Source organism: Clarias gariepinus, chromosome 3 (genome assembly GCF_024256425.1).
Source record: "Clarias gariepinus isolate MV-2021 ecotype Netherlands chromosome 3, CGAR_prim_01v2, whole genome shotgun sequence".
Classification (NCBI taxonomy): domain Eukaryota; kingdom Metazoa; phylum Chordata; class Actinopteri; order Siluriformes; family Clariidae; genus Clarias; species Clarias gariepinus.
In genome coordinates this window covers 12,234,838-12,261,008 of record NC_071102.1, presented here as the reverse complement: position 1 = coordinate 12,261,008, position 26,171 = coordinate 12,234,838, and the positions used below count along the sequence as shown (strand labels likewise).

The 26,171-nt window shown below is 41.4% G+C and overlaps 1 protein-coding gene across 1 annotated transcript; it reads left to right on the top strand.

Moving 5' to 3' along the window:
- Nucleotides 1-210: 210 nt before the first annotated feature.
- Nucleotides 211-25,765, top strand: aldh1a2 (aldehyde dehydrogenase 1 family, member A2). The gene is made up of 13 exons (XM_053491856.1): nucleotides 211-421; nucleotides 9,459-9,563; nucleotides 11,447-11,587; nucleotides 12,740-12,869; nucleotides 15,705-15,766; nucleotides 16,200-16,328; nucleotides 17,523-17,636; nucleotides 21,400-21,502; nucleotides 22,487-22,671; nucleotides 23,210-23,374; nucleotides 23,699-23,856; nucleotides 24,147-24,221; nucleotides 24,916-25,765. The coding sequence occupies exons 1-13, from the start codon at nucleotides 305-307 to the stop codon at nucleotides 24,986-24,988; spliced, it is 1,557 nt and encodes a 518-aa protein (XP_053347831.1). The 5' UTR covers nucleotides 211-304; the 3' UTR covers nucleotides 24,989-25,765.
- Nucleotides 25,766-26,171: the final 406 nt, after the last annotated feature.

Below are 26,171 nucleotides of genomic sequence, written 5' to 3'. Positions count from 1 at the left end.
AAAAACAGCCAAGGTTTGCGCTGACTGTGGCTTTGCTCGACTCGCTTGAAGAGTCATCCAATAAGATCCGACTCCCCCGCGACTCGCTGATCACTGGAAGTGGGTGGTATCTGCCGGAGAGAGAGAGAGCAGCTTTATGTAAATGCTGGATTTTTAATGATATCAGAAGGACGGCCCCTGGATTCGCGGTCCAATAAAAAATGGACCCAATGCCGACACCTGCTTATAAACACAGGAAGGAGTCCAAAGTCCGAAATCTTTCTCTTTCTAGAAGTCGGTATTTGGAGAGCGCGCGCGCCTCAGCATGACCTCCAGCGCAGTGCAGCTCCCCGGCGGGCTGAAGGCGGATCCCGCGGCGCTCATGGCATCCCTGCAGCTCATGCCTTCACCCGTGCCCAACCCGGAGATCAAGTACACCAAGGTGGGTACAACACGCGAGGCTTAGAAGGTGAATTACGCGCGTTCTGTCTTTGTGCGTAATTTGGATACGACGCGCAACGGGATTTAACTTCAAACAACATGATCTCGTTTTTAAAGCTTTAGCATCTTTTTTTTTTTTTTTTTTATATATATCAGATCTCTCTTTTCTTTTCTCATCGTGGGATATATATAATATATCCTGTGCTTAATGTTTGGCATGCACTCATTTTTTGTTGCTCATTTGTCACATTAACACACGTGCGCACACTAGAGACTTGCGCAACCACTCTCCAACTGTATCCTACTTCTTCCTCATATTTATTTATTTATTTATTTATTTATTTTTTGCTTGATGGATGTCCACATCAAAGTTCTAAGGTATTACATATCCAGTCTGGTGCCTCTTGTTTTCAGACCCATAAAACCCCTCTGTGTAGTAGTTCTCCACTTTGGTTGAAAATTGGATGAGATAACACTTCTTATCTGTTTTCTAGAAGCACAACTGTAAAAGTTCCCACGCTCTAGTAGATCTACGGGCTCAATCACAAACCTGCTTCCTATTCTCTACATCCTGTGTAGAAAGTGATAAGTGTGTAGAAATATTATTGCATTAAAGAAGAGCTTGCAGGCATGGTGCTTCATGCAGGTCTTGTTAAAGCAAAGCATGTGTAACCTGTAGTTTCCACGGCTGTGGACATCAGCACGCTTTTATAGGCTGTATTAAGAGAGTTGATTAAGTAATGAGTTCACAGGACAAGGTTAACTGATTAAGTTCTTTTTGTTTTTGAATCCGGACAGACATAAGTAAAATAGTTGTGTTGCTTAACACGGTAAGGTGAGACGGACAGCTTTTTGTCCAGCCATAGGCATAGGAAATGCTATCCAGGAACGAAACCTCATAATATACTAGCTCGAGCCGTATGTCTTTTGCATGTGGCTGTTGATTCAAGTTGAATAACTTTATTGCTACAGCATGATAGTTCTGGCAGGTAGGCAGGAACAAAGTCCACAGGTTGTGATAGACAGATGTAGAGTCATGGGATTTTTGCGGTCTTCTACATGAAATATCTTGGCATGTACACCCCTTACATCTATTCAGAGTGGGGTTTTTTAGGCAAGGGAGTGTGAGCTTGGAGAAGAGTATGACTTGGTGGATGAACCCTTAGGAATTTGAATTATCCACTGTGTGTCGTTTGTAGAGGGGTAGCGTTCCTGATTTATGGCTTCTACTTACACAAGCACCTCTTACAGCCTGTTACTGCTTCTTTTCACAAAGTTTCTCGCTTCATGCTGGATTTCAAAAGAATGTGACGACGACGTTGTCCTTAAGATACTTCGATTGTGGGGAAAAGTTTTTGGTCATATCCTGTGGTTTGATTTAAGGTGTGACGCTGTTTACATAAAAAAATATTTCTCCTAAGACACATCATCCTTATTTTTTAAAATAAAGAAAAAAAATCTTTTCTTACATACATATACAGGATATATCTAAGAATTAGTAACCTTCAGAAATACACAACCCAATATATTCACTATATAATGTAAATTATTAATATTTTCGTGTATGATTTTTCTATTTGTTTTAATTGTCATTAAATTTCATCATTCATTTTTGCTCTTCCATTTTAGAATTTATGGCATTTACAAATTATCAAAGAATTCCAATTCAAATGCAGATATGTAGATACATCCCCGAACCTCTCTGTCATTTAAATGTAACATGTTTTTTTTTCCAGCCAGACCACTGTTGAAAACTAACATTATTCTAAAGCTTTTTAAAGATACTGCAACTCCCCCTTCTTCTTTTCCTGCCAGTGTAGTTCTAGCCAGCTGTAGTGTCTCTGCCAGATCTACTAAATCACTGCCCAATCAGCACTACCAGTATGTGAGGCCTCCTTTGATGCTTGTGTAGTCTCCCACATTGTGTACACACATACAGCATGTAGGAAATATTTTAGGATGGGAAAAAACAAATATTTACTATGAATTATTCCATATTTATATGTAAAAAAAAAAATGTTTATTTGTGTTCACATTCCACAAAAAAAAAGAATGGGATTTTTACATCTCTCGAGTTTGTCACTTAGTAATAGTTACTTTTCTTTAACAAATTGAACATTTTTGTTTTGAAGTATACTAACAAAAAATACAACAGCATTTATGATCCTTACATTAATTTTTTGAAAGAATATTAAATCATCCAGATATTCCCAAATTTTTTTAACCCCCAAAATCCTGATTTGAATAATTTTTCTGAGAATGTACCAGCATAGTTATTGTCATGCACATAAAAGGTGATTGATTCAGCTCATCACCATGACGACATATGTTAATGCTAAAATATTTTTGGGAGGGTATTTACAATAGCCCGTAACAGCCAGGTCTGATCACTACCGGTATGATTTCAGACGAGATGATTTAGATTTGTAACATGTGCTATGACATTACCACACCCTGTCACCCTTAGAAAAGGTGAGACAGGGACACATGCTCACGTTTAATACTCGACAGTGTTTTCCTCCCCTATCATGGCACTCCTGCGTGTGTGTTTGTGTTTGTGTGTGTGTGTGTGTGAGGTCTAGGATCGGATAAAAAATTCTAATTTATCTTCCTCCTGGACTGATTACCCGTATAGATTGAGTCTTACATAATTTCAGGCATGTAGTTTTGAAATTCAAGCTTATATTCCCTCCTGTATTTGGGAGACTCAGCATTTATATATATATATATATATATATATATATATATATATTTATATATAACCTCACTCGAAGGTGCAGATCGAGAAAGAGAGAGCGATAGATGTTTAGACGGGTCGTGGGAGAGCGTCTCTGCTGAAGGTGCTCTCTGTCTACGCTCTCTGTCTCCGCTCAGAGGAAGCCATAAATTAGCCTTCCCTGAAGAGGAATTATTGATGTTTTCTCTGTTTGCGGCTCTCAGATGGCAAAGGAGGCAGGAAAGAGACGAGTTTGCGTGTTTTGGGTAATTGATTGAGGCTTTGAGACTTTTCCATGGGAGAGAGACTGGGAGGAATCTCTCTGCTAATTCTACCTCCCATGATGATGATGATGATGATGTACTCACACCTTTTAAGTTGACATCCTTAGAGAGTAAATCTTCAACAGGGTTGGGGGTGTGTGTGTGTAAGCATTCACTCACTTTGAGTCAATTATAAACCAGAGCCCGATAGTTTTATACAGTTTAAATTTATTATTATAATATAATTGAATATGATCATTCCACAATTGCTTGTCTGTTTAAAAATATTATGAATATTTATTTATTTATTTATTTATTTATTTATAGTATTATAAATATATGGCACAATAATGTCATCAGTTAAATGTCTGACTTTTTGTTTCCTTTTATCTATTTTTTTTAGATTTCATAAACATAACTCAAAATTAATATTGGACAAATTATTTAATTTTTTAAATTTTCCTTTGCATGAAACATTACATAGTTCACATTTTTTTATCCCTCTGTCTTTTATAAGTGAATCAGTGTGTGACTGCATAATGACTGGGAAATTTGCTCTCACACAATGTACATTTCTCCATTTTTTTTTTCTTTTTTTAGTAAGAATTTTAAAGGATGTTGCCTAAATTTGTGGTGTTGACTAAATTTGTGGTGTGGAAATAATAAAGGATAATAATAAAGTAATGGCAGAGAATTAGGGCCACATAAGGTCTGACCTTTTTTTTTAAGAAGAAAAAGACTTTAATCTTTGATAAAACATTCTGAGAAAAAAATGTCGGGATTATGAGATTAAAATCAGAATTCTGAAAAAACAAGTCAGAACTTAAATGCCCTTCTTCCTTCTCTGTATAAGGTGGAGAAGTTAACTCAGTAATGCTTTTGAGCGATATATACAGTATATTCACGCATGTGCGAACACTAAAATAATTCCCCATGTGAACATTCCACTTTAGCTTCCTCCGAGTTAATATTTTACAAGGTGTAAGACTGTTGTTCACATTTCTTCCCTGATAAGGAGGCCTACAAGTGTTTGTAAACCACTCATTTGGATAAGGAACTCTGGAGCAGTGATATGTGGGTTAATATTAACCGTAGCCGTGCGAATGCATTTAGACTGGCTGGAGCGCGCCATGCCTTTGCAAGGGCGTACGCTTCTAGTCCCGGTGAGCCGTCCCATGCATTGTGTTACACATCTCAATTGCATGAAACTCTCGCTTGTTTCTCATCCCTGACATTTTTTTTCGCTCTGCATTAGCGGTTTATAAAATGTCGCAGCCTTCCTGCATGCACGCTTGAGTTTCTCGCCTTCCGTGTCAGCAGTTACGGGTTTAAGTGTCCGGCCAGAGTGAGAGCTTTTGTAAACCAATCTGGGGGACAGCTTGTGTGAATGAGGTAGACTCCATCAATCCGTCACTGGGTGAGCTAGAGCAGCTGGGGGGGTTTGGGGCTCCCCTGCTCTGGGTGCTGTCCAGCAGGCTGTAATATATGGGTGTGTCTGCCTGGGAGGGTCAGTGGCCGTGGCTCCCCCCAACATACACACTTCTGGAGTTTTTCACTTCAAAAACGCACCATCTCTCCCTGAGATCCACATCAAACAGCGCCCAAGGTGGAGGGTACATGCAGAGGCGGCTGATTTATTATAAGCAGCGCCGCGAGGACTCTCCCGATCGGTCTCTTGGGTTCCCTCTCATCTCTCCCTCTTGCTCACGCTCTTCTTTCTTACTTCTCCCCTTTATTGTCTTTGGCCTTCTCTTTATTTCTCACTGTCGCTGTAGGTAAACATGCCATGAACAGTGCTATTTGTCCTTGTCTCATTATGTTGTTTACCCTCATTTCTCCATGCTTAATTTTACAAAACTCACAGACTTCAAAGAACCAAGTCAATCAATCCGTACAGGGCAATTGGGCTGGGATGTTATTTTTGCGCGGAAATGATGAATTGAATCGCAGACGTTATTTATTTGTCTCTTTTCCATGTGCTTTGTCTGAACACTTTGCACAAACATCAGATGCAAGCTAGAAGCTTTAAAACAAGTTTTTTTCTTTTTCAGATATTGAAATTTTGTAACAAGAGATGCTGAATTAAGATGATTAATTTAGGTACATTTCTTATGTATGTTGTCTATAAAGAGGAAGTTATGCCTCAAAATACACCAGGTTGCACTGTTCTTTATGTTTTGACTTTGCAGTGTAAATACGATGCCAATAATAATAAAAAAAAATCACCATCCCGGTTATTCCTGGTTCATTCCTGGAACGTCTCCAGTGGAAATGCACCTAAAGCCTAAAGGGCTTCCCGGGTTCCAAAAAAGCTTTCTTCAATGGAAACGTGCCTGAGGACAGCTTAGAGCCGTACTGCTGAAATGAAGCTGTATCATATCACATCACAGAGAGAGAGAGAGAGAGAGAGAGGGAGAGGGATAGAATGTGAGGGTGTATGAGACAGCGTAAGAAAAATGAAGTGCAAACTTTGTGAAAACGAATGTTTTAATTTTTCATGCTGGTGTTTTTTGTGCCTGTAATGCTAACAATTATCAGTGTCTTGAAATGTATCCAGTAACACAGCAGAAGGAGAAAGCTGCTTGATTGGAAAGGATATGAAACTTCCTGTGTGGACTGAGCCCCCAGCTGCAGGTGCCCTGCTAGGATCCAACTGCCTCTGGAATTTTGGCCTGTTGCACATAACCGCACATATAAATTTCTTTTTTTTTTTTTGTCTCCTCTAAAAAAAAAGCCCATAAATAAATGCCATTAAATATTCCTCATCTGTGTGAGCTATGAGAAGGTGCTGGGGGCCAAACAGATGTTGCACTGGACACATCGTGAGCTTTGGCATCCTCTGCCCCCGCGGTCCAGCCGAGCCCTGAGAGAGCGTGAGCGGATCAGCGTTACCGCGGCCGCTAGGGTCTCAACTTTATCCTTCCTCGCTGGCTCCAGGGTCCAAAGGAACTCCCTCATCCTGTGTGAAGTAATAGGCTCGATCAGAACCCCAGTGTTAAGTAGAAGCAGAGAGTTGCACACATCGCGTGCTGTAACTCCCACTCCCAAAATCTGTTTATAATAGGTGCATCTCATCGCCGTGTTAGTGCTGCAAACAAGGACCGTCAGAGGCCAGAGATTGGCAGTCTTAAGAGAATAGCACAGAGCTTTCTAAATGCTTGCAGCTGGTCTGTAACATGTGCACGCAGACCCAGTGTGTCCTCACTGTCCACTTTTCCCATCAGGCCCAGCTAACTTGCTAGATGGTGACACAACCCAACCGCACAACAGTGTCCCCGTTTGTTCATCTGGCCATGCATACCAAATGATGAGAAAACTGTCTCGCAATTCATTATATTATCCGAACTATTTCAGATGTTCTTTTTCCGGCGATTCTCTCATTGCTCTGCTGCCTAAACACAAAAGTTGCAGATCTTAGTCGGCCGATAATGTCTCCGCTATTCATCCCCGAGAATGGTGTTTTGATCTCCCGTGTCGCCTCTCTGACGTCTCTGGGAGCGGTGCAAAAGAAAAGTAAAACGTTGATCGATCTGAAATTTTGCACCTTTGCACTTGCGCTCTAAGGCTTTTCTTTTTTGCCGAAGCAAAAGTGCAGTTTAGCGAAACCTCGAGTGTTGATTTACGGTGCGGCCCTGTCGCCCTTAATCAACTCTCTCAATAGGACGAGACAAAAGTGGGAGCGCCCCCTGAGCTCAGGGAAGTCTGGGCCAAATGGCCTCCGACGCTTGCGCTTTTCTAGCCGTGATTTAGATGGCGGCTCGGCCCTCTGTGCTAGTCGGAGGTGCCGTTAGCGTGGGGCTATGCGGTGCATTCCTCCCCTCTCGCCTGATTTAGGGCGTTCCTAAAGAGCGACCCCTATAAATTTAAAAACTAATTCCGTGCTCTATAGGGCTTTCTGGTTTTGTAGCGCACAACGAGGCCACTGACACTTTTATGAAGTGCTCTTAATGAGCGCCCGATTAAAGGTGATATAAGGCGAGTGAGAGAGAGAGAGAGGTTGGATCTGTGTGTTGTCAGATCAGGCGAGGGAGTTGAACGCAGTTGCATTGAAAGGGAAGAGTGGTACAGGCTGATACTGAAACCTTACAACATCTGTGAGCGAGTTATTCATGCCCAAGGTTTCCCTTCCCTGTAGTTATTCATGCCAACATTTTGTAGGGAAAAAGCAACCCCCCCCCCCCCCCCCGCAAAAAAAAAAAGACTGAAAGCCTTGAAGCATTTCCAAATGAACGAAAATTTTATACGTCCCACAACATAAACACTGCATACGATTTACAGCCAATTAAATTGTACTTAAGGCCGAAAGTTTACGCCGGTAAACACACTGAAGGGCTCGCAAAGCCGGAGGCAGCGGGACACTTGAACTTGGCACCGGGATTTGTTTGAACCCAAGATCTTCCTCTGCCTGAGTGTGAGTAAATGTATATGTTTGCGACTCGGAGCCAGAATGTGTTTTTATAGCACCTCATCCGTCAGAGCGGCTGCCGGCAACTGAAAACAATTTCCAAGCAATCACAGTTTGCACGAGCCTGTCTGCGCTCATTGGCCGCCGGAGCGCCGGCGTAATCCGTTTACACACCGCGAGCCTCAGATTAAACATTTGGCTTTGCTGTCGAATCAGATCACACCTGACACTCCTGGAACCGGACCAGACCTACACAGGGTTTTGCTCGCTGCTAAACACAACTTGCTGCAATGTTTAAAAGAAAAAATGAACAAATTGCATCTTCCGCTTTGTGCTAGATAGATAGATGCGTTTTGGTCTGGGCTTTTTATCGAGCTTGAAAAATGCAGGATTTGGAATCCGAGGCAGTTGTATAACGGACCACTTCCTTTAACACATCGCAGAGCCAGAGTGCCGCACGTGTTTTATGATCTCGTAAACGAGCAGCAATGTTGTGAAATCTGTGTGTGTGTGTGTGTCTGTCTTTGTGTCTGTGCATGTGAGAGCACTGTGTGTGTGTGTGTGTGTGTGTGTGTGTGTGTGTGAGAGAGAGAGAGAGAGTGAATATGTACTGTATATGTGTGATGATGAGTGTCTGTTTGAGAAAGTCAGGGTGTGTGTGCTGTTCAGTGTGTCAGACAGAAAGTAAATGGTATGTGAGTGAAAGTGAGTGTGTATGCGTAATGTGCGTGTTTGTGTGTGTGTGCGCGCAATCGGGATTTATTTCCTCCTGCTCCCCCGCTATTCTCCGTCCAGTGGCTGCATCACTCCCTAGAGACAAATCCTGCTGCAGATTCCCAGAGATTCTTCCATCTCTCTCTCTCTCTCTCACACACACACACACACACACACACACACACACACACACACACACACACACACAAACGCAGCTAATTAATACACCTAAATCTAACCCTGACTTCAGTAAACAATGTTTTTTACTCTTATATTTCTTTTTTTTTTACGTGCAGTTTTGGCAGTTTTTTTTAAGGTTTAAAATTTTAACACTTGAACTAATTGATAGTCTGAAAATTATTAAAAAATTCATTAATCTACCATAAGTTACATAAAACAAATTACAAAAATACAGCTTGTGTTTATGATAATCACCTGCACAAAGTGATCTTTTTGATCTTTTCTTATCCTTTATGTAATGTTATACATTGTATTAAATTGTACTAAATTATAAGTTGCACCAAACTCTTGTTATTTTATTAAATTGTTAATTCCTTCAGGTTTAATTAATTATGGTTTAGTAAAATGTGCTTATTTAGGGAGAAAGGGAACTGTTTAGTTAAACACCAAAAAAAAAAAAAAAAAAAATATATATATATATATATATATATATATATATATATATATACATTTATTGCATGAATTTTAGTTTGTATTAAAAGGTTGTACAATATTAATAATGTAACAATTGTTTTAAAGAGAATTTTGATGCCTTTGAGCTCTCACCTAAGGAGATCTGCTTTCTCAGTGTGTGTGTGTGTGTGTTGTGTGTGTGTGTGTGTGTGTGTAAATTGGCATGAAGTACAACCCCCTCACTCCTCTCACACTACTGCTGTAAACACTGAGCTCACCGCCTCTCTTTTCTTTTCTGGCTCTTTAGATCTTCATCAATAACGAATGGCACGATTCGGTGAGCGGGAAAACGTTCTCCACGTACAACCCTTCCACCGGGGAGAAGATCTGTGACATACAAGAGGCTGATAAGGTAACACTCCTTGGCACTCCCTCAGTGGAAAAATATGTTCTGTTAATAAAAGAAGGCGAGAAAGGTTGGGAAGATGAACTTATAACTGTGTAATCTTGATTGGACCACTGATTAGATGCTCATTATGGTGGCACAGAGGTGTAGTGTTTAGCACCGTCGGCTTGCACCTCCAGGGTCCGGGTTCGATTCCTGCCTCGGGGTCTGTGTGCATGAAGTTTGCATGTTCTCCCTGTGTTGGGTTTCCTCCAAAGACATGCTTAATGGTGTTCCCAAATTGCCCTTGGTGTGTGAATGTTGACTGGAGGTCCTACAATGGGAATGGTAGTCACCACAGTCCCTAGTCAGACTTTAGAGGGCCCTAGATGGATGGAGAGACACTCATTAGACACTTGTAACACAAAGAAGAATATTAGACAGATTTATAATTGATCAAGCGGTTAAGAGTTAAAGATCTTGCTCAAGAATGTGACTGTAGTTTCCAGTAACTAGTGTGGAACACCACTAAGCCACCACTATGTTTGCATGCATTATGGGTTCAGCTGCAGATTGCCCAAGTCAAAGAAATCTGAAAAACAATCCTCAGGCCTCTTAAGGCATTAAAACACATCCAAGCTTTAGACACTTTTTCACTCTAATCCATGCTCATACATACATCAGGGGTTTTACTCATAGAAAAAGGGAAGACAATTCTCCCCCAGCCCCTTTAACAGTGCGAGAACAGAAGGTTTACTGAGGACAGGGTTTAGCTGCTAGTGTTGCGATGATGGATGGTAGGAAAGGGGTAGTCGTTTAGGGCTAATCATGGAACGCTGACTGTCAGCGTTTATCCAGCATGTTTCATCCGCATCCAAAACCTGTCACGAAGTCAAGCCATAGTCACTTCTTAAAAATGTTCTCTTTATGATTTCTCCTTAACAGCTACTGCCCTAGATCATTCTGATCCAAAATAATAAAGCCCCCCCCGCCTACATCAGATAGTAATTTAATATAGAAAGAGGCCCCAAGTGTGTGTGGAAACTCTGTGAATCTCAAAGGCAGATGTTCCTCGTAGAGATAAGCCGTGATTAAGACATACCGACCTGACAAAGTTCCTCCTGTCTGTCACTAGACACTTCAGTTACTGGCAACGCTTCTACAAGTGCCAGTGAAATCCTCTTGTTGTTTTCTGTGGTTTTCTAAATCAGTGACCTGAGCCAAGAGCCTCCAGACCGCAATGAAATCTGGAGGAAACCTGATCTAAATACGTAATGATAGAACCCATTTACGCAGCAGTTCGATGAAGGAAGGAAACGCCTGTATTAACAAACCGAGGTTGTTCTAGTTAACCTGATATCTCCAGCTTCACAAGAAACAAACTCCTGCTGCAAAGACCTGAGAAGTAGCGATGCTGTAAAGACAATCAGGACTTCATCTCGCTGGTGTACCGGCCTGGAAATGAGAATCAATAATTTAGTGGTAAAGTAGTAATATTAGACTCTGTGTATTAGTTTTTCCCTCTAACTCTCTCTCTGTACCAGCCAAAGGTTTGGCACGGGTGTGTTGTGTTGAACAGGATCTTCATGTGAGGTTTTTCTTACATGAGACAAGCCAGATTTCACTCAGTATGTGAATGAGAGTCCAGAATCTGACAGAATTGTGTAACTTAGGCTTGTGGAAAAACTGAATTGAGGAAGAAAGAGCAGCAGGTCTGCACAACACAACTGCTCGAGAGCTTTAGTGGCTCATCTGGAATCGATGGATTTCATCCGTCCCAGAAGTGCATATACACCTGTTTACGGGACAAAGCTATAGCATAGTTTTTAAAATGTCTCTCCGGTCCCATCACTTCCACGTGCTTCGTCCTGTACGTCCATCGACTTTACTGTTTACTCTTTCTGTCTCAGGCGGATGTGGATAAAGCAGTCCAGGCTGCTCGCTTGGCCTTCTCTCTGGGATCAGTGTGGAGGAGGATGGACTCGTGTGACAGAGGGAGGCTGCTTTCCAAGCTGGCAGATCTGGTGGAGCGTGACCGTGCCTACCTCGCTGTAAGTGTGAATCTGTGGCCTGTACACACTCTTTCTCACACACACACCATTTCTCCACCTGAAATAAGGCCCGAATATGAGATAAAAAAAATATTTTTGTTTTTATTTAGCCCATGTCCTAATGCCTGGTTCTGGCACCATTTCAATCCTACCATTGACTGAGTCATTATAGTTACATTCCAGCATGGCACCAACATTCAAGGCTCATTTTTTTATTTTTAAAGAGCTGTGTATATTTCTTTAATTCTATCATAATAAAGAAAAAAAAAAAGACATTTGCTAGCTAGCTACACAGAAAGCATATTGATACTAGCGATGATGTGAGAGCAGTAACCGGCCTCTCTGTGCAAACTGGGCTAACTGGAACTCTAGCTTCGGCAGAAACAGACAAAGACCCTGACAACAATAAGCAAGTGTCTAATGAGAGCCTGTCTGTCGGGCGCTCCTGCCAGAGGTGACATGGCCGGGGCTTTCGAAGCTTGTTGTCTGACTAATAATTCCAATTTGTTGCGCAGACGTCTGGAATGCCTGGTCAGTGGCACCAGCGAGGTGGCATGCGTGACCTTTGGGTGCTAACGATCATACCACCTAGATCTCTGATCTCTTCAAAAGGGAAGCATTGTGCCATGCCAGCCATCAAATGATGCGTTCTTTTAAGCCTGTCTCTCACTTCCTCAGCAGACAAGCGTGTTTACAACGGCGGATTAAATCACGAACCTGGCACAGTGTGCTCGAACTCGCCGGAGCCATCTTGAATAAATCTCTTACAGGCCGCACGCGAATCCTTGCCTTAAATGGAGTCGACCGCTGTGATTTTCACTCCGAGTGAGGATCTGTGTGAATCACTTTGGAGGACAAATGCAACAGTCCATGTGGTCTTGATTGTGCTTTGTATCAAACGAGTCCCTGTCTGATAAGAAATCACAGCGTCCTGACAAAGAGATAACAAACCCGTGGCAGAGACGCAGGCTATATAAGTATTGCATTTCCCCCTAGGAGCGTGGATAAAGTGCGCGCTTTTGCTTGCATAAGTCTTAAGTGCAGCGTAGGGGGAGTCGAATTTAATCCCCGTGTGTGATTTTTCATCACACTTCTCCTCCTCCTTCTCCTCCTCCCTCGTTTCCTTTCCTCATCTCTCCTTTCTCCCCTCAGACCCTGGAGTCATTGGACAGCGGCAAGCCTTTCCTCTCCTCCTTCTTTGTGGACCTTCAGGGAACAATAAAGACGCTGCGTTATTTCGCCGGATGGGCCGACAAGATCCACGGCTCCTCCATTCCAACCGGTAAGGCAACACTTGTCCCGTCCCAGACTGCCGTGTTACACACACTCTGTGAGTCACAGCTCCAGGCACAAAGCAGACGCCACCTGGAGACATGCAGCAGTTTAATATCACAACAAACAAACTTTGTTAGAACACAGCCGAGAGGTGGACCCATAATCTGTCGCTCGGGCTTTCCCAATTTATCACACACTTTGTCACACTCTGTCACCCCGAGATTCTTCATTTATTACCACAACTCTCTCGCTCGAATTCTCACATTCCATTGAAACATTTGCAAACTCCACTAAGAATAAGTCTACTCAAAGCCTTTACTCCAGCAGGCTCACATCAACTGTCTCGCTCTATGTCCTCCATGGATCAAAACTCAAACTTAGTCACTTTGTCATTCAAATTGTTTATTAATAACTAGCATACGTACCTGGTATTGGCGGGAAAGAGTTTGTAGAAATAGTTCCAACTTATTGATACAAAGAAAAACTATTTTGTAAGGTTCAGTGTCTTACAAATACACTTCCTGTTCGGTAATCGGAGAATGAATCACAGATGAGAAATCGCAAAGGGAAATCAGATACATTTTATTAAATTCTGTCCAATGGTCGATTTACACAGTTTGACGCATGTGCATTATGCTGTCTAAAACTTGCGGTTTCTAATCTGGCACATAACTGTCCATAACTTCACTTCTACTCAACATTTTGATTTCATTTATGATGCAGGTTTAACTTCAGGCAGATACCGAAGGACTGGCAAAGTTTCACTAAGTTTTGTTTAGCCAGTTTTGCGTGATGCTGTGACAAAATCTGGCCGGACAGACATACAGACAGACAGAAATTCTTTGGAGACTGGTTTCCGGTCCTCCAATGTACGAAACTTGCAAAAAGCGAGTTCTGACCAATACACACACCAAACTTTTCTTTTGCTTATATAGAGGTCTCATGCAAACTGTCTTAGCTTACCATTCAAACGTTCACAATTGTACTGTCTCATTCGCTTTGAACTTTTTCCTGGTTTACTGTCTCAGCTTTTCATTTTGCTCACAATTGAACCCACTATTTTCTCCACTATTATGTATTTCACCAAAAAAAAAAAAAACTTCTTAATCTGTCTCAAAACAATCTTGTAAGCTTTTCAGCTAGACTTATATTATTTTTACCCTAGATTTGTGTTCACTCTGGTATGGCGGAGTGTGCCGTGTTGAACTGGAAGAGACGGAGGATGAAAAACTGTGTTTTCTCTGTGGATCGCAGGGTTATGAAGGTGTTTGGTGGGTAAACACACCGGCGTCCCTGAGCGGTTATAAATCTGCACACTAATGGCTGCCCTCCTACTGAGCAGCGCCACCATTGGATCACGGTGACAGCTCCAGGGCTGGGAGGGCATGGGGGAGGGGGGGTTTGGGGGTTTGGGGGGGGGGGGGGGAGATGTATGTGGTTGGGCTGTTCTGGCTAATTTAGCTGTTTGAAAGAGACACAGCAGGGGGCCTGGAGACTACCTGACAACGGTGGATTCACAACTCTGATATCAGAGTGCAAACATTAGCGTACGTGTGTGTGTTTCTGTGTGTGTCGCTGTCTTACCAGTGCCATGTGAATGTGTATGAGTAAGGAGTATAGAAAATGTAGATGGTTGTCTGTGTAACTGTTGATTCATATAATGAGTTGCGATGACTTTCTGTCCAGATATTAGCAACCAGAGATCAGCCAGAAAAAAAATCATTTAACTAGCGGACAACAAATGTTTGCACTGCAGAACAAGCACATGTGCACTCTATCATGCTCTTAAAGCTTTCCATGTGTCAAATTAGATACTTCTGGATGAATATCCATAACTGTTCTCTATGATAAACTAAATTCAACATGGAGCATTAGAGACTTTGGTGCATCATGGACTACATCTTGTGGAAGTACCAGACCAAGTCAAATCTGCCTAATCTCTTATCCTTACACACTCATTTTCCATGTCAGTCATCCTGTCTCAAAATTTCCACTCAGGCTCAAATTGTCTTGTTTTCACGCAGTTCCACTCAAACTGCCTTCATCGTGAAACTTTCTCATGCCTCAGTCTCTGAGTGTGAGAAGCACGGGGCAGCCTTGACAGTCTTACTGTCTCAGTTTCATACTCGAAAAACATCCTCACCACTTTCTGATCGTCCACCAGCCAGCATATGACAGCAGTCGGCCTTGTTACAGTCCAATTCTTCTGCAAGCTAAAGCAGAAGAGCGAAGTGAAGTGGAGAGGAGAGGAGAGGAGAGGAGAGGAAGAGCGAGTTCCCAGTGAGCGAGCGAGCACACCGCTGTGCCTTTGTTGTGTTGTTAAACCAAACTTGCATAGCGGGGAACTCGCCGCATTTCACTTTATTTCATCTCCAATCTAATCCGTAATAGAATTACAGGACAAACAAACAGCATGTGTGTCTTTGGCGCACTCTTATCTGGCCACCAGGGGAGATGAATCATTGGCTCGTCCCTACTCCAGATGCCTCATGCTAGCAGATTCCTCCGGTCGGGACTGCAGAGCTCGGACGTGTTCACACGGCCTTACGGAGTCTTATATATACAGTGTGATGATTTATTCCTGTTTTCTGTAACTCATAAACGAGAAGAGAACCTGATTCCTGACCACCGTGAGCATTCCAGGTCTCTCGGCTCACGCAGAGTCCGGCTCTTAACCAATATCATTTGTTCTTCTTCATCTTTATCTGTTTGCACATGAGATTATAAAAGCATGTTCTTTTTTTTTATATCATCGTTAATGGAAGCCTAATGTCTCGGTATTAGTTTTGGTTCTTTGCCAAATATCCTGTGTTTAAGGTTGCCGTACTTTGGTTTCTTACAGATGGAGGGTATTTATCATTCACCAGACACGAACCAGTTGGAGTGTGTGGACAAATCATCCCAGTAAGTATTAGTTAATTTAAAAAAAAATATATATATATATATTTTACAATGAGGATGATCTTCGTGTTTGGAGCACAAACAGCTTTTTCAATGATTGCATTGTTTATCGGGCCTCGGTCAGCTTTTTATTACTGAATTTGGTAAGAACAGATGCCAATGAGAAAAAGGAGTAATAAAAAGCTGACCATCTCAAATCATCTTGAATGTACACCACTTGTACAGGAAGCACTTCTGACTCTGGTTCATTAAAAAGATGACATTTAAAGTTTCCACACGCATGGAGTAACACTTCTTTCACAGCACAAGGGGACGTTCGAGTGAGTCAGCAGCCTTCGGCACGATTGTGTAAGCAGCTCTGAAGCTGCATGAAGGAGGGATGGTCATTCTATCAAAGATAACATTGGATGCGTTTCCGTGCTCTGTGTTTGCGTAGTGGAACTTCCCCTTGATGATGACGGCGTGGAAGCTGGGGCCGGCTCTCTGCTGCGGGAACACGGTGGTCCTGAAGCCGGCCGAGCAGTCCCCCCTCACCTGCCTCTACATGGGAGCGCTGATCAAAGAGGTACAGCAAATGTTCCCTGGTGCGCGCTTGTAATATCCCACTGATCAAAGAGGTCCATCACTACTGACACTAGACAATAACAATGTCCGCAGTAACATGGCAGGGCCAGTGTACACATAGCACTCTGATCAAAGAGGAACAACACCCTGGCTGCCTGCTAATAAATACAGTCACTATACCGCAGCGGTGGGACCTGGTGTGTAACACTATTACATTTTCATACCACGATCCATTTTTATTTTTTTTATGATATCTTATTTTTTTATTTTAGTTAGTTGTTATTTAAACATTAAGAATCAGTTATTCACAATGGAAGCCTGGCAGAACGTACATGGTACTGACGGTGAAGGGGAAACAATATATGTGAAGGGGAACCAGACCTAAATACATGTAAACATAAACTTAAAATAACATGAATAATAAAATATAAATTACAGTTAAATAACAGCAATAACAAATCGAGATGCACAGATGTAAAAATAAGTGTTTTAATAAGATGAAAAGTATACAGTCCTGTGCAAAAGTCTCGAGCCACTCCACATTTCTTCTTATTGTGCTTCCAAAAAGCTAGAAGATTTTTTTTTTGTGACCATGTGAAACAGGTGCAGATGATGACAGATGATTAGTAAACTGGTGATGCTGAATGCTGAGTGGCTGGAACAGACGGAAGGGGAAATGAGGTTGCTGCTGGGGTTGTTAATTAAAAAAAAGGAAATTGTGGCATTGCCATAATAAAACATTTGTTCTCATTTCTTTCGTTTCATTTAATTACATTTAATAAGAGGAAATGATGGGTGGCTCGAGAGTTTTTCAAAGTACTGTGTGTGTCAGTAAATTTTTTTAAGAATAAATGTTACAAGTGCATCAACTGGGATTTAATAGATGACTTCCAAAATCATCAAGTGCTGGATATGTCCTTCCATAATACTATGATTCCTTCCTCCACCTCAACTAAGCTGTTATTATTCCTCATCCTCGGTCTTCCTGTGGAACTGCGAAACTGGTCCTGTCTCTTTCTTTTTGATGTTTACTCCACGCACTCTTTTTTTTCCCCCTTTCGCTGGAGGGACCTAGCGGGATGGGTGTGGATCCCTCACCCAAAGGCCTGTGGTGATCTTGGCTCGTCCTGATCGCTCTCTCTTACTCTCTCCCTCTGTCCTCTAAAGATTGTTTCCTCTCTCTCTGTTTGTACAGGCCGGTTTTCCACCAGGGGTGGTCAATATTTTACCAGGCTTCGGTCCAACAGCAGGAGCCAGCATCGCCTCACACATGGGCATAGACAAAGTGGCTTTCACTGGGTCCACAGAGGTAAGAGGTTCTTACGGAAACAACGGATGTTTAAATTGCTGATTTGTTGACAAAGAGGAGATGCTAGTTAACTTAATAAATGCGAACACAAAAGTAAAATACGCAACCTTAAAAATGATCCTTAAACCTTAATGCTTCCTCTGGAGCACACAGTAAAAATTGTTTTACTACATGATGATGATGATGCAAATTCAAATGTCAAACTTTATAAACATTCTATATTTATATCTGAGAAACGCCTAATGGCAGTAAATTCCATTGCATTTATGTTGCAAAATGATGAGTATGATGGGCCATGAGAGAGACCATTGTATTATGAAGCTGGGTGTTGGTGCTGTTGCTGATGCTGCACTTTAAATGAAAAAAGAATTCATAGGAAGTGTGTTTTGTCTATTATGCAGTAACTATATACAGTTTATGTATAGAGTATCAAAGAGTCAAAGACACTGACCTTTCCAGCTCGAGACCTGACAAACAGATGCAAAGAGAAAACACAGAAAACATCAGCATTTCTAGTTGACCAGGTTCAGCTCAGTTCATTCACACACACACACACACACACACACACATACAGATGACCAGATGATGAAAGGTTCACCATGTTAGGGATGGAATGTCAGGAAAGAAAACGTTCTCTTCAACAGAAAGTCCACAATGACACCTCTCTGTAAACGGTCATAATTCCTGCCTCCAAACCTGTGTTGCTCACCCTCTCGTAAATCCTGACATTTTAGTGTGTGTTTTGATGGTTTATTATGAATTGTGGCAGATTTGGTGGTGTTTAAAGAAGGACTGTCAGTCCGGCTTGAAAACGTGGCTGTTTTCATTATTGATTAAGTGCAGTGCCATTTCTCAGGCCTGAGCTCTTTAAAACCGAGAGGCAGGAGAATAACAGATACTATATTAAGACGTGTAATATCGCTTGCGCTGATAAGGGTACAAACAGAGACTGCTGTAACCAAAGCAATCCCAGAAAATCCTGAAAAATGTGCCGTACTGTGAGCCATGTGGATGAAACGCAAAGACTTCTTTTTTTTTTTCATTTGTGGGAAATTACAACAAGAATATTTCCCACTTATCAGCTTGTAAACCCAATGACCTAGTCAGTTTTCTCGAATCAAAATCCTTCCGGCAGACGCACAGTGAGTGATGTAAGTGCGCAGAGTCCAGTAATCACTGAATAAATATGCTATCACTGAACCGGCATCCCGAACTGAAATCCACACCCTCACTGGGAAACTCTCAGGACGCAGAAAAGCCACCCACTCAGGCCTCCACTTTCCTGCTGCTGGCAAAGGCCACCCAGCTCTTTCTCTGAAGGTTCCTCCTTTCTTTCCCTTGCCACTCTCTCTCTCTCTCTCGCTCTCCTCCCATCCGTATGCTCTGACGTTTATGGAGATTCTACTCCTAACTGCAGCTGATTAAAGAAAGACCAAGTGTGAACAGGCTCTGAAGCACCTTATCATATACATATACTATATGATTTTAATATGTCATACTAATAGGAGTATTACATAATTATATAAGATCTCAAGCAAGCACAGTACAGTGAGGAGACTGTTAGCCGGAGTAAAACATTTCAAAGGTGCAAACATGTACAGCCATGAATGATGATCCCAATCGATGTGGCTCGAAGTTTTTCCTTTGAACATTCACCTAGTGGATCACCTGATCCTTACAAATCTATAGATAACTCGTCGCCAACTGATGGAAGAGATGCATCTGTCTGTGGGAACAGAACACATAATCATTCATGAACACTGCTTGGACATCAAAGGAATTCATCTGTGACTCCTGAACTCACTCCAAGCCATTTACACTTTTCTGGGAGTTCCTGGGAGGCCAGCGTTTCAGACGTCAAGCAGGAAGTTTAATTATTGCTTTAGCATTTTGAGAAAACGTTCTACCTTAATGGTATCCAAGCACTAGTGAAACATTGGGATGAGTGCATAGGTGTAGCAGGGGGTTATATAGAGATTTAAAGGCACTCTAATGTCTGCCTATGTCTTGTCACTCTCCGTGCAATCTGATGGAAAACAGAAAGAGAGATTATTCAGTCTCAGTGAGCGTTATATGGGCGGGTGGAAAAATGTCTGTTTGTTTATGTTTGGGATGGGAGCAGAGATTGTTGAACAGTGTTGTTCAGAGTGTAATTCTTATACTAAGCTAGAAAAGATCAAGGATGAAAAGAATAGCACACTTTTCATCATCTTTTCACTTTTCAGCCTAATATATATTTAAAAAATGTTGTGAGAAAAAATGTCTCACACTGTGTCTGAACAAGGGTCTGAGATGTCAGATGTTTTTTCTAAATCTTCATTGCTTTGAATTGGGGAGATACCCTTTGATTATACAAATAATGCGTATTAAATTAATATAAATTGAGACACAGATTGTTTTTCTTTGCTCCATGTTGAGGCTAGCGTGAGGTTTTTACTTTCATACTCAGATTGAAAAGAGCTGACGGCGATACGTAGCTTGTGGGCAGGGTTGCCAGGTTTCTGCGCAATTTCCAACCCTGAGTACATCTACATCTCAAAAAAATGCACAAAAGACTTGAAATGAGCCCAAAAAGTTTTTTGTTACATTGGATAAAGGAGACATATTTTTCAACTTTTTGGGCACAGAAAAATTGCACGCTGATTTCTGATTATATTTATAGGGCGACTCCTCCGTATAGCCCACACGACAAGAAAACATTTACTTTTAAAATAATTGACTTGTACATTCTTTAGAAAGCTATTCCAGGAATCGGCTGGAAAGAGCAATCTGGTACTTTAAGGACCTTTCCGGCAAGTGTTCTGAAATCTAACAAACACAAAAAACTTAAGTAAATATGACAAAATATAATTAGACGATTTTTGTTGTAAAGGATAAACAAGTTACGTGATTTGGGAAGGATGCTCTCGTTAACTTGCTTACTCAGTAACGTTAGATAGAGAATGCAAAGCTTGCCAACACGGTCTTGTTTAAGATCAGGAGAAAGTTCCTATTTGTTCTGATTATTTCACCATGAAACCAACTTATTTTCTTTTGTGGTAGGGTCCATAATAAAATGCTCCTATATATAATGCTTATTTCTAGACTAAATCCAAATATAATACAAATAGTGCCATTGCATTACACCCTTAAACATAACTCTATAAATAGCATTGTATTTAAAAGAAGAATTATATAATTAAATCATGCATTTTTTTTTAATTGCTATTTAAAATGAAAAAATGGTGTACATTTGATTTTGTGCTAAAACTCTTCTTTAAAATAATCCTGGTAGAGACAGTGAGGGGTAGCTTTACAATAATACGTGACTACGCATGCTAAACATGCCACATGCTTTCATTTAGGGCATTTGCCAAAGCTAAAGACCACACAGGCATTTTTTTTTCGCTTTATTTCACCTTTCTAACACTTTTTCAAGTCCAAATAGTGCAGATCATCCTACGCAAACCTGCGGTTGGTGCTTCCTGTTCTCGATTAAACAACAGATACAGCTCTGCGTTATAAACACAGCGTTCCTTTCTCTTCTCTGAAGCCTCCAGGGCCACTGATAGATATTTCGGCTGTGAGTTGAGGTTGCTCTCCTGTTTCAGTTGGCCTGGAGGGTATGTGTTTGTGTGTGTGCGTGTGTGCATGACTGGAAGGGTCGCTTGGGCTGTTGGATTTATTAATGACAACTTCCCACTGATGCCGAGATTTAGTGAGACTCGGCAACGGAGGTCTCAGCAAGTAAAAGAAGATATGCGTTCTCTGCTTCCCCCCGCAGGTTGGCAAGCTGATCCAAGAAGCAGCTGGGAAGAGCAATCTGAAGAGAGTCACTCTGGAGCTGGGGGGCAAGAATCCGAACATCATTTTTGCAGACGCTGATTGTGAGTATTCCGGGGCTGCTTTATGGGCGCCCTCCTGTTGTCCTGCTAAGACAGTATGTCCACAGGTGCCACTGCACACAGGCCTTGTTCGTCACCAACATCAAAGAGCGGGGTCTTCTGAGTTATTTTAGAGCAACAAACACAACACCGTGTCTGTGATCACAATTTGTCAGGCAGTATATTAAAACAAGCTGGTGATGTTTTATTGTCAATCTTTTCGGTGAATCCGCAGTTAATCAAAATGCCCCAAGGAAACGTTGATATCAATCAGAAAACATGCAATATGAAAAACATTTATTATTTATTGTTCAGATTAGGATAAAACATCCTTTAAGGCTTTCTGAGATGCTTAGTCATGTTATATAAAATTAAATCTCATATACGTCCATCACACCCGCTCCTAATCTTGAGTCAGTCATCTGTGATTATCCCCCAGATCAGCTTCAGCTATCGTATCATTAGTGAACACAGTCTAGTCCGGTGGCTCTCCAAGTCAAGGTGTTAGAAAGGGCTTTTAAATGCTTTCAGCAGGCGTGAGTGAGGCCGCCTCCGGCCCGTAAATCAACCCAATGGACTGCACTGGCTGGACGCATCCCAACACGGCCATAAATCCTACCATTCCATTAACCCTTAACGTGCCAGTCCTACCGCTCCTTTCACAATGCACACCATTAGTAAGTGTGTTTACGTACACAGTTATAACATGTGAGTCTCTTAGGATATTCTAAACATTTAAGGTCACTATGAATAAATAAGTGGAGCAAAATGAGTACATATAACTGGTCATAACTAGGCATTAATTCCTATTCATGTCCTATATCCGTTCTATTACGTACTGTATATTGTGATAATTATAAGCATAATTGTAAGTAATTCTTCACACACCTTGATGCAGAAAAATCTGAATATGTAAAGTGTACACTCTTGACCACTTGATTGGAATGATCGAGTTTCATCTGTTTCTCTTTGTCTCACATTCCTCAGTGGATCTGGCAGTGGAGCAGGCTCACCAGGGCGTGTTCTTTAACAGCGGTCAGTGCTGTACGGCAGGATCCCGCATCTATGTGGAAGAGCCCATCTATGACGAGTTTGTGCGCCGGAGTGTGGAGAGAGCGAAGAGGAGGATAGTGGGAAGCCCGTTTGACCCCACCACTGAACAGGGTCCTCAGGTACAACAATAATTTTAGACATCATTGACTCGACTCATGATTGAGCTTGTATAATGCGTCACACAGATTTGTTGTGTTGCTCAAAGGAATATGGAGAAAAATTCCGAAATAAAGTCTGTGCTTCCCCATGGTTGATTGATTGCAGTTGTATATTTGGGGCATTTATTTATTTTTTCATGGTTCTTCCATTATGATCTGGGGAAACAACTGGGGAAAGCCATGGTATCAGAAGCTAACATATGACCATAGAAAAGCTATAGATGTTCTGACTTGTGTGAGGGATCAGGGATGTGTTTACAAATTGCTTATTTATGTAGCCTATAGCATTCTGGGAGAGTTAAAATGTCCATTTTTATAATCTACTATTTACCATATTCCTCCCATTGCTTGTTTGTTGTCTTTTTTATTTAAGTCTGCTTTTTCTTTTAATTTTTCTCTTCATACTCCATCAACATATCTGACCTAGCAGTGTGTAATGGGCAAACTTGTTTCTGCATGCTCTTATTGTGTGTCCTCCTTGTCTTTTATCTCCTCTCAGATCAGCATCGAGCAGCAAAGGCGCGTGCTGGAGTTCATCGAGAGCGGCATCAGTGAGGGAGCTAAACTTGAGTGCGGAGGGAAAGCCCCCCTCTCCAAAGGCTACTACATCCAGCCTACGGTCTTCTCCAATGTGCAGGACCACATGCGCATTGCCAAAGAGGAGGTAAACCATCACCACCACCACACAGCCTTGTTACTGGCACTTACGCTGTAAGCCGGTTTTCCCTCCGCAGCATCATTCGTTAAATCTGCATCTGGAAAAACAGCTCTTTGGTGACTTTGTTGTTGATGTTTTGGAAATGAAAAACTGTCATGTTATGCGTATATACTGAGCTGGGTTTTGGAAAGCGAACCGAACATGTTTTCCATCATTCTGACTGAGAATGTTCTTCATTACTGAACACACACAATCCATTCTCGTAATCAGTAATTCCAGCTGTGCGTCAGAAGCTTGTTTGCTAATGGGACTCTCCCTGCTTTATGGCAGATCTTTGGGCCTGTACAGCAGATTATGAAGTTTAAGACGATTGAGGAAGTCATCGAGAGAGCCAACAACACCGAGTACGGCCTGACTGCTGCTGTCTTCACCAATGACATCAATAAAGCCATGGCCATCTCCACAGCTGTGCAGGCAGGCACTGTTTGGTATGTGTTATTTACCCTTGCTCTGTAACATACCACACATAAACACACATATTGAAGCCCTTTCAACAGCTTTGTTATGTTTTCCCACCAAATAGGAGTCAAATTGATAAGACTCAAAACAATGTCATTTTAATTTATTATTGAACTTCTTGTAAAACTTGTCCTTATATGGAACAAAAACATGACTACGCAATCTTTATCCTGCTAAATGATTTATTAAACTGCGCTGTAGTTATGATCATATTTGTACGCCTGTCTAAACTGCCACTTTTGCTGTGCTTATTTTTCAGGATAAACTGCTTTAATGCATTAAGCTGCCAGTGTCCTTTTGGAGGATTTAAAATGTCAGGCAATGGACGTGAACTGTAAGCTCTTTTACTTTACTTGATTTCAGTTTTAGTTTTAGACAATAAAAATTATTTAGCTTTAAACTGATGAATTGTGGAAGAAATTACAAGGATCTCAATGAGGTTTACATTGTGTTTTATTCACAAAGCTCTAAAATAGGCTTTTTATACATAACTTCCATGGCACTTACACAGATACACTTGAGTATCCATCCATCCATCTATCTAGGAACCTCTGTAGTCCAACTAGGGACAGTGGAAGCCAATGGTGACCATTGTATTTATTCCCGTTTTTTCGACCATGGTAGGACCTCCGGTCAACATTCACACACTACGGGTAACAATTACCTGATCAGCATGTGGAAGAAAACCAGAGTACCCAAAGAAAACCCACCAAACATGGGGAGAACATGTTATCTAGAGTATACTATGTACCAATACAAGTCCAATACAAATGTGATAAAAATGGGTCTCAGTATATAAAGGAAATAAGGATCCGTGTTCTGTTCCCTCCTCTCTGTCTTTTCTGTCGGCCTGCGGCTCCAAACTGCTTCAAATTGCGCCAACAAGCAGAGTCACCGCCCAATAGGGCCAGTAGTTATTGAAGTATATGAAGCAATTAGATACTTATATACTTACTTATAGTGTGTAATTTTTTCTGTTGATTTGATCAGAGGAATATTGTATTTATATGAATTCTTTTGTTTTCCAGGGGTGAATACGGCTTGAGGGAGTACACTGAGGTGAAGACCATCACAGTGAACATGCCAGGGATCAAATCGTAAACTTATACACGCATTCCTAATGGAAGAAAGACTTCCTCTGGGCTTATCACTGATCCCAAGCCTTTTCATCGTCCACTAACCCATCATCATCATCATCATCACCATCTTCATGTTCATCTCCATCCGGCAGCACCTCTATAACTTCGGCATCCACTAGCTGCCTTCATGGCCACTTTAACTCCTTGTAGTAGCCTCCCTTCGCTGGCTCCATTAACCGTACTAAAGCACTCGGAGATGGCGAAGGAGGAGGAACACACTATAAACCACTCCGCCTCCATCATCCCCACACTAATAGACTGAAACATGTGGCTATAAGGCTTGAACCTCACACACAACTTCTCTTTGCTCTGATTCACTGGGTAAAAAAAAAAAAAATCTGCAACTGCCTTTCAGTTTTTGTTGTTGTTGTTTTTATTTTTTGTACTAAGACCACTGAAGCTGTCTGTCTTAGCAGTTAAAAGGGCAGATGTGATCATTTTTTTATATTAAGCATTAATTTTAAAAATGTAATTGTTTAATTGTTCTGTGTTTTTTTTGTTGTTTCTGTTTTATGCCGTATAGCTCTGTATGTCGACGTGTTGACCAATGTAAACAGAAATGGTTTACCTCAGAAACAAAGAAACGAAAACGTTAATAAGAGAAATGCATTTTACACAAATGATTACTCATTGGTGTCCATTTATTTTCCTTTTTTAATCAATTATTTACTATGAAAAATAGAAAGTAAGATATAATAATGACTATAGTTTTGTTTTCCATCATTAAAAAATTTCATTAAAAAAATTCTTTGAGCGTATTCATTCGGAAAACTTGGGAGTGGTGGTGGGCGGGGGGGGGGGTGTTAAACCTTGATACGTTAAGATAAACTGGAATTTTTTTTTACAAAAAGAAGATTCTTTTATACTGACACACTTCTTACAGTGTACTATTACAAAGCGGTAGCATTGCTGAAAGGGGAACATCAACACTTCCCATAATCAAAACACATTTTGTGAATGAGTGACGGAAAATATGTAGCAGTGGTTTCTGTACACCCTGAAATGACTGATCATGTGTGGGAGAAATGAAAGAGATAACATAACACATGGTGTTTGGAAAGACAGTAGGAGGCAACCTAATCGGAATGTTTCAGAATTCTCTCAGGAAATCCACACATAACCTTAGACGACACTCCCCATAGTCT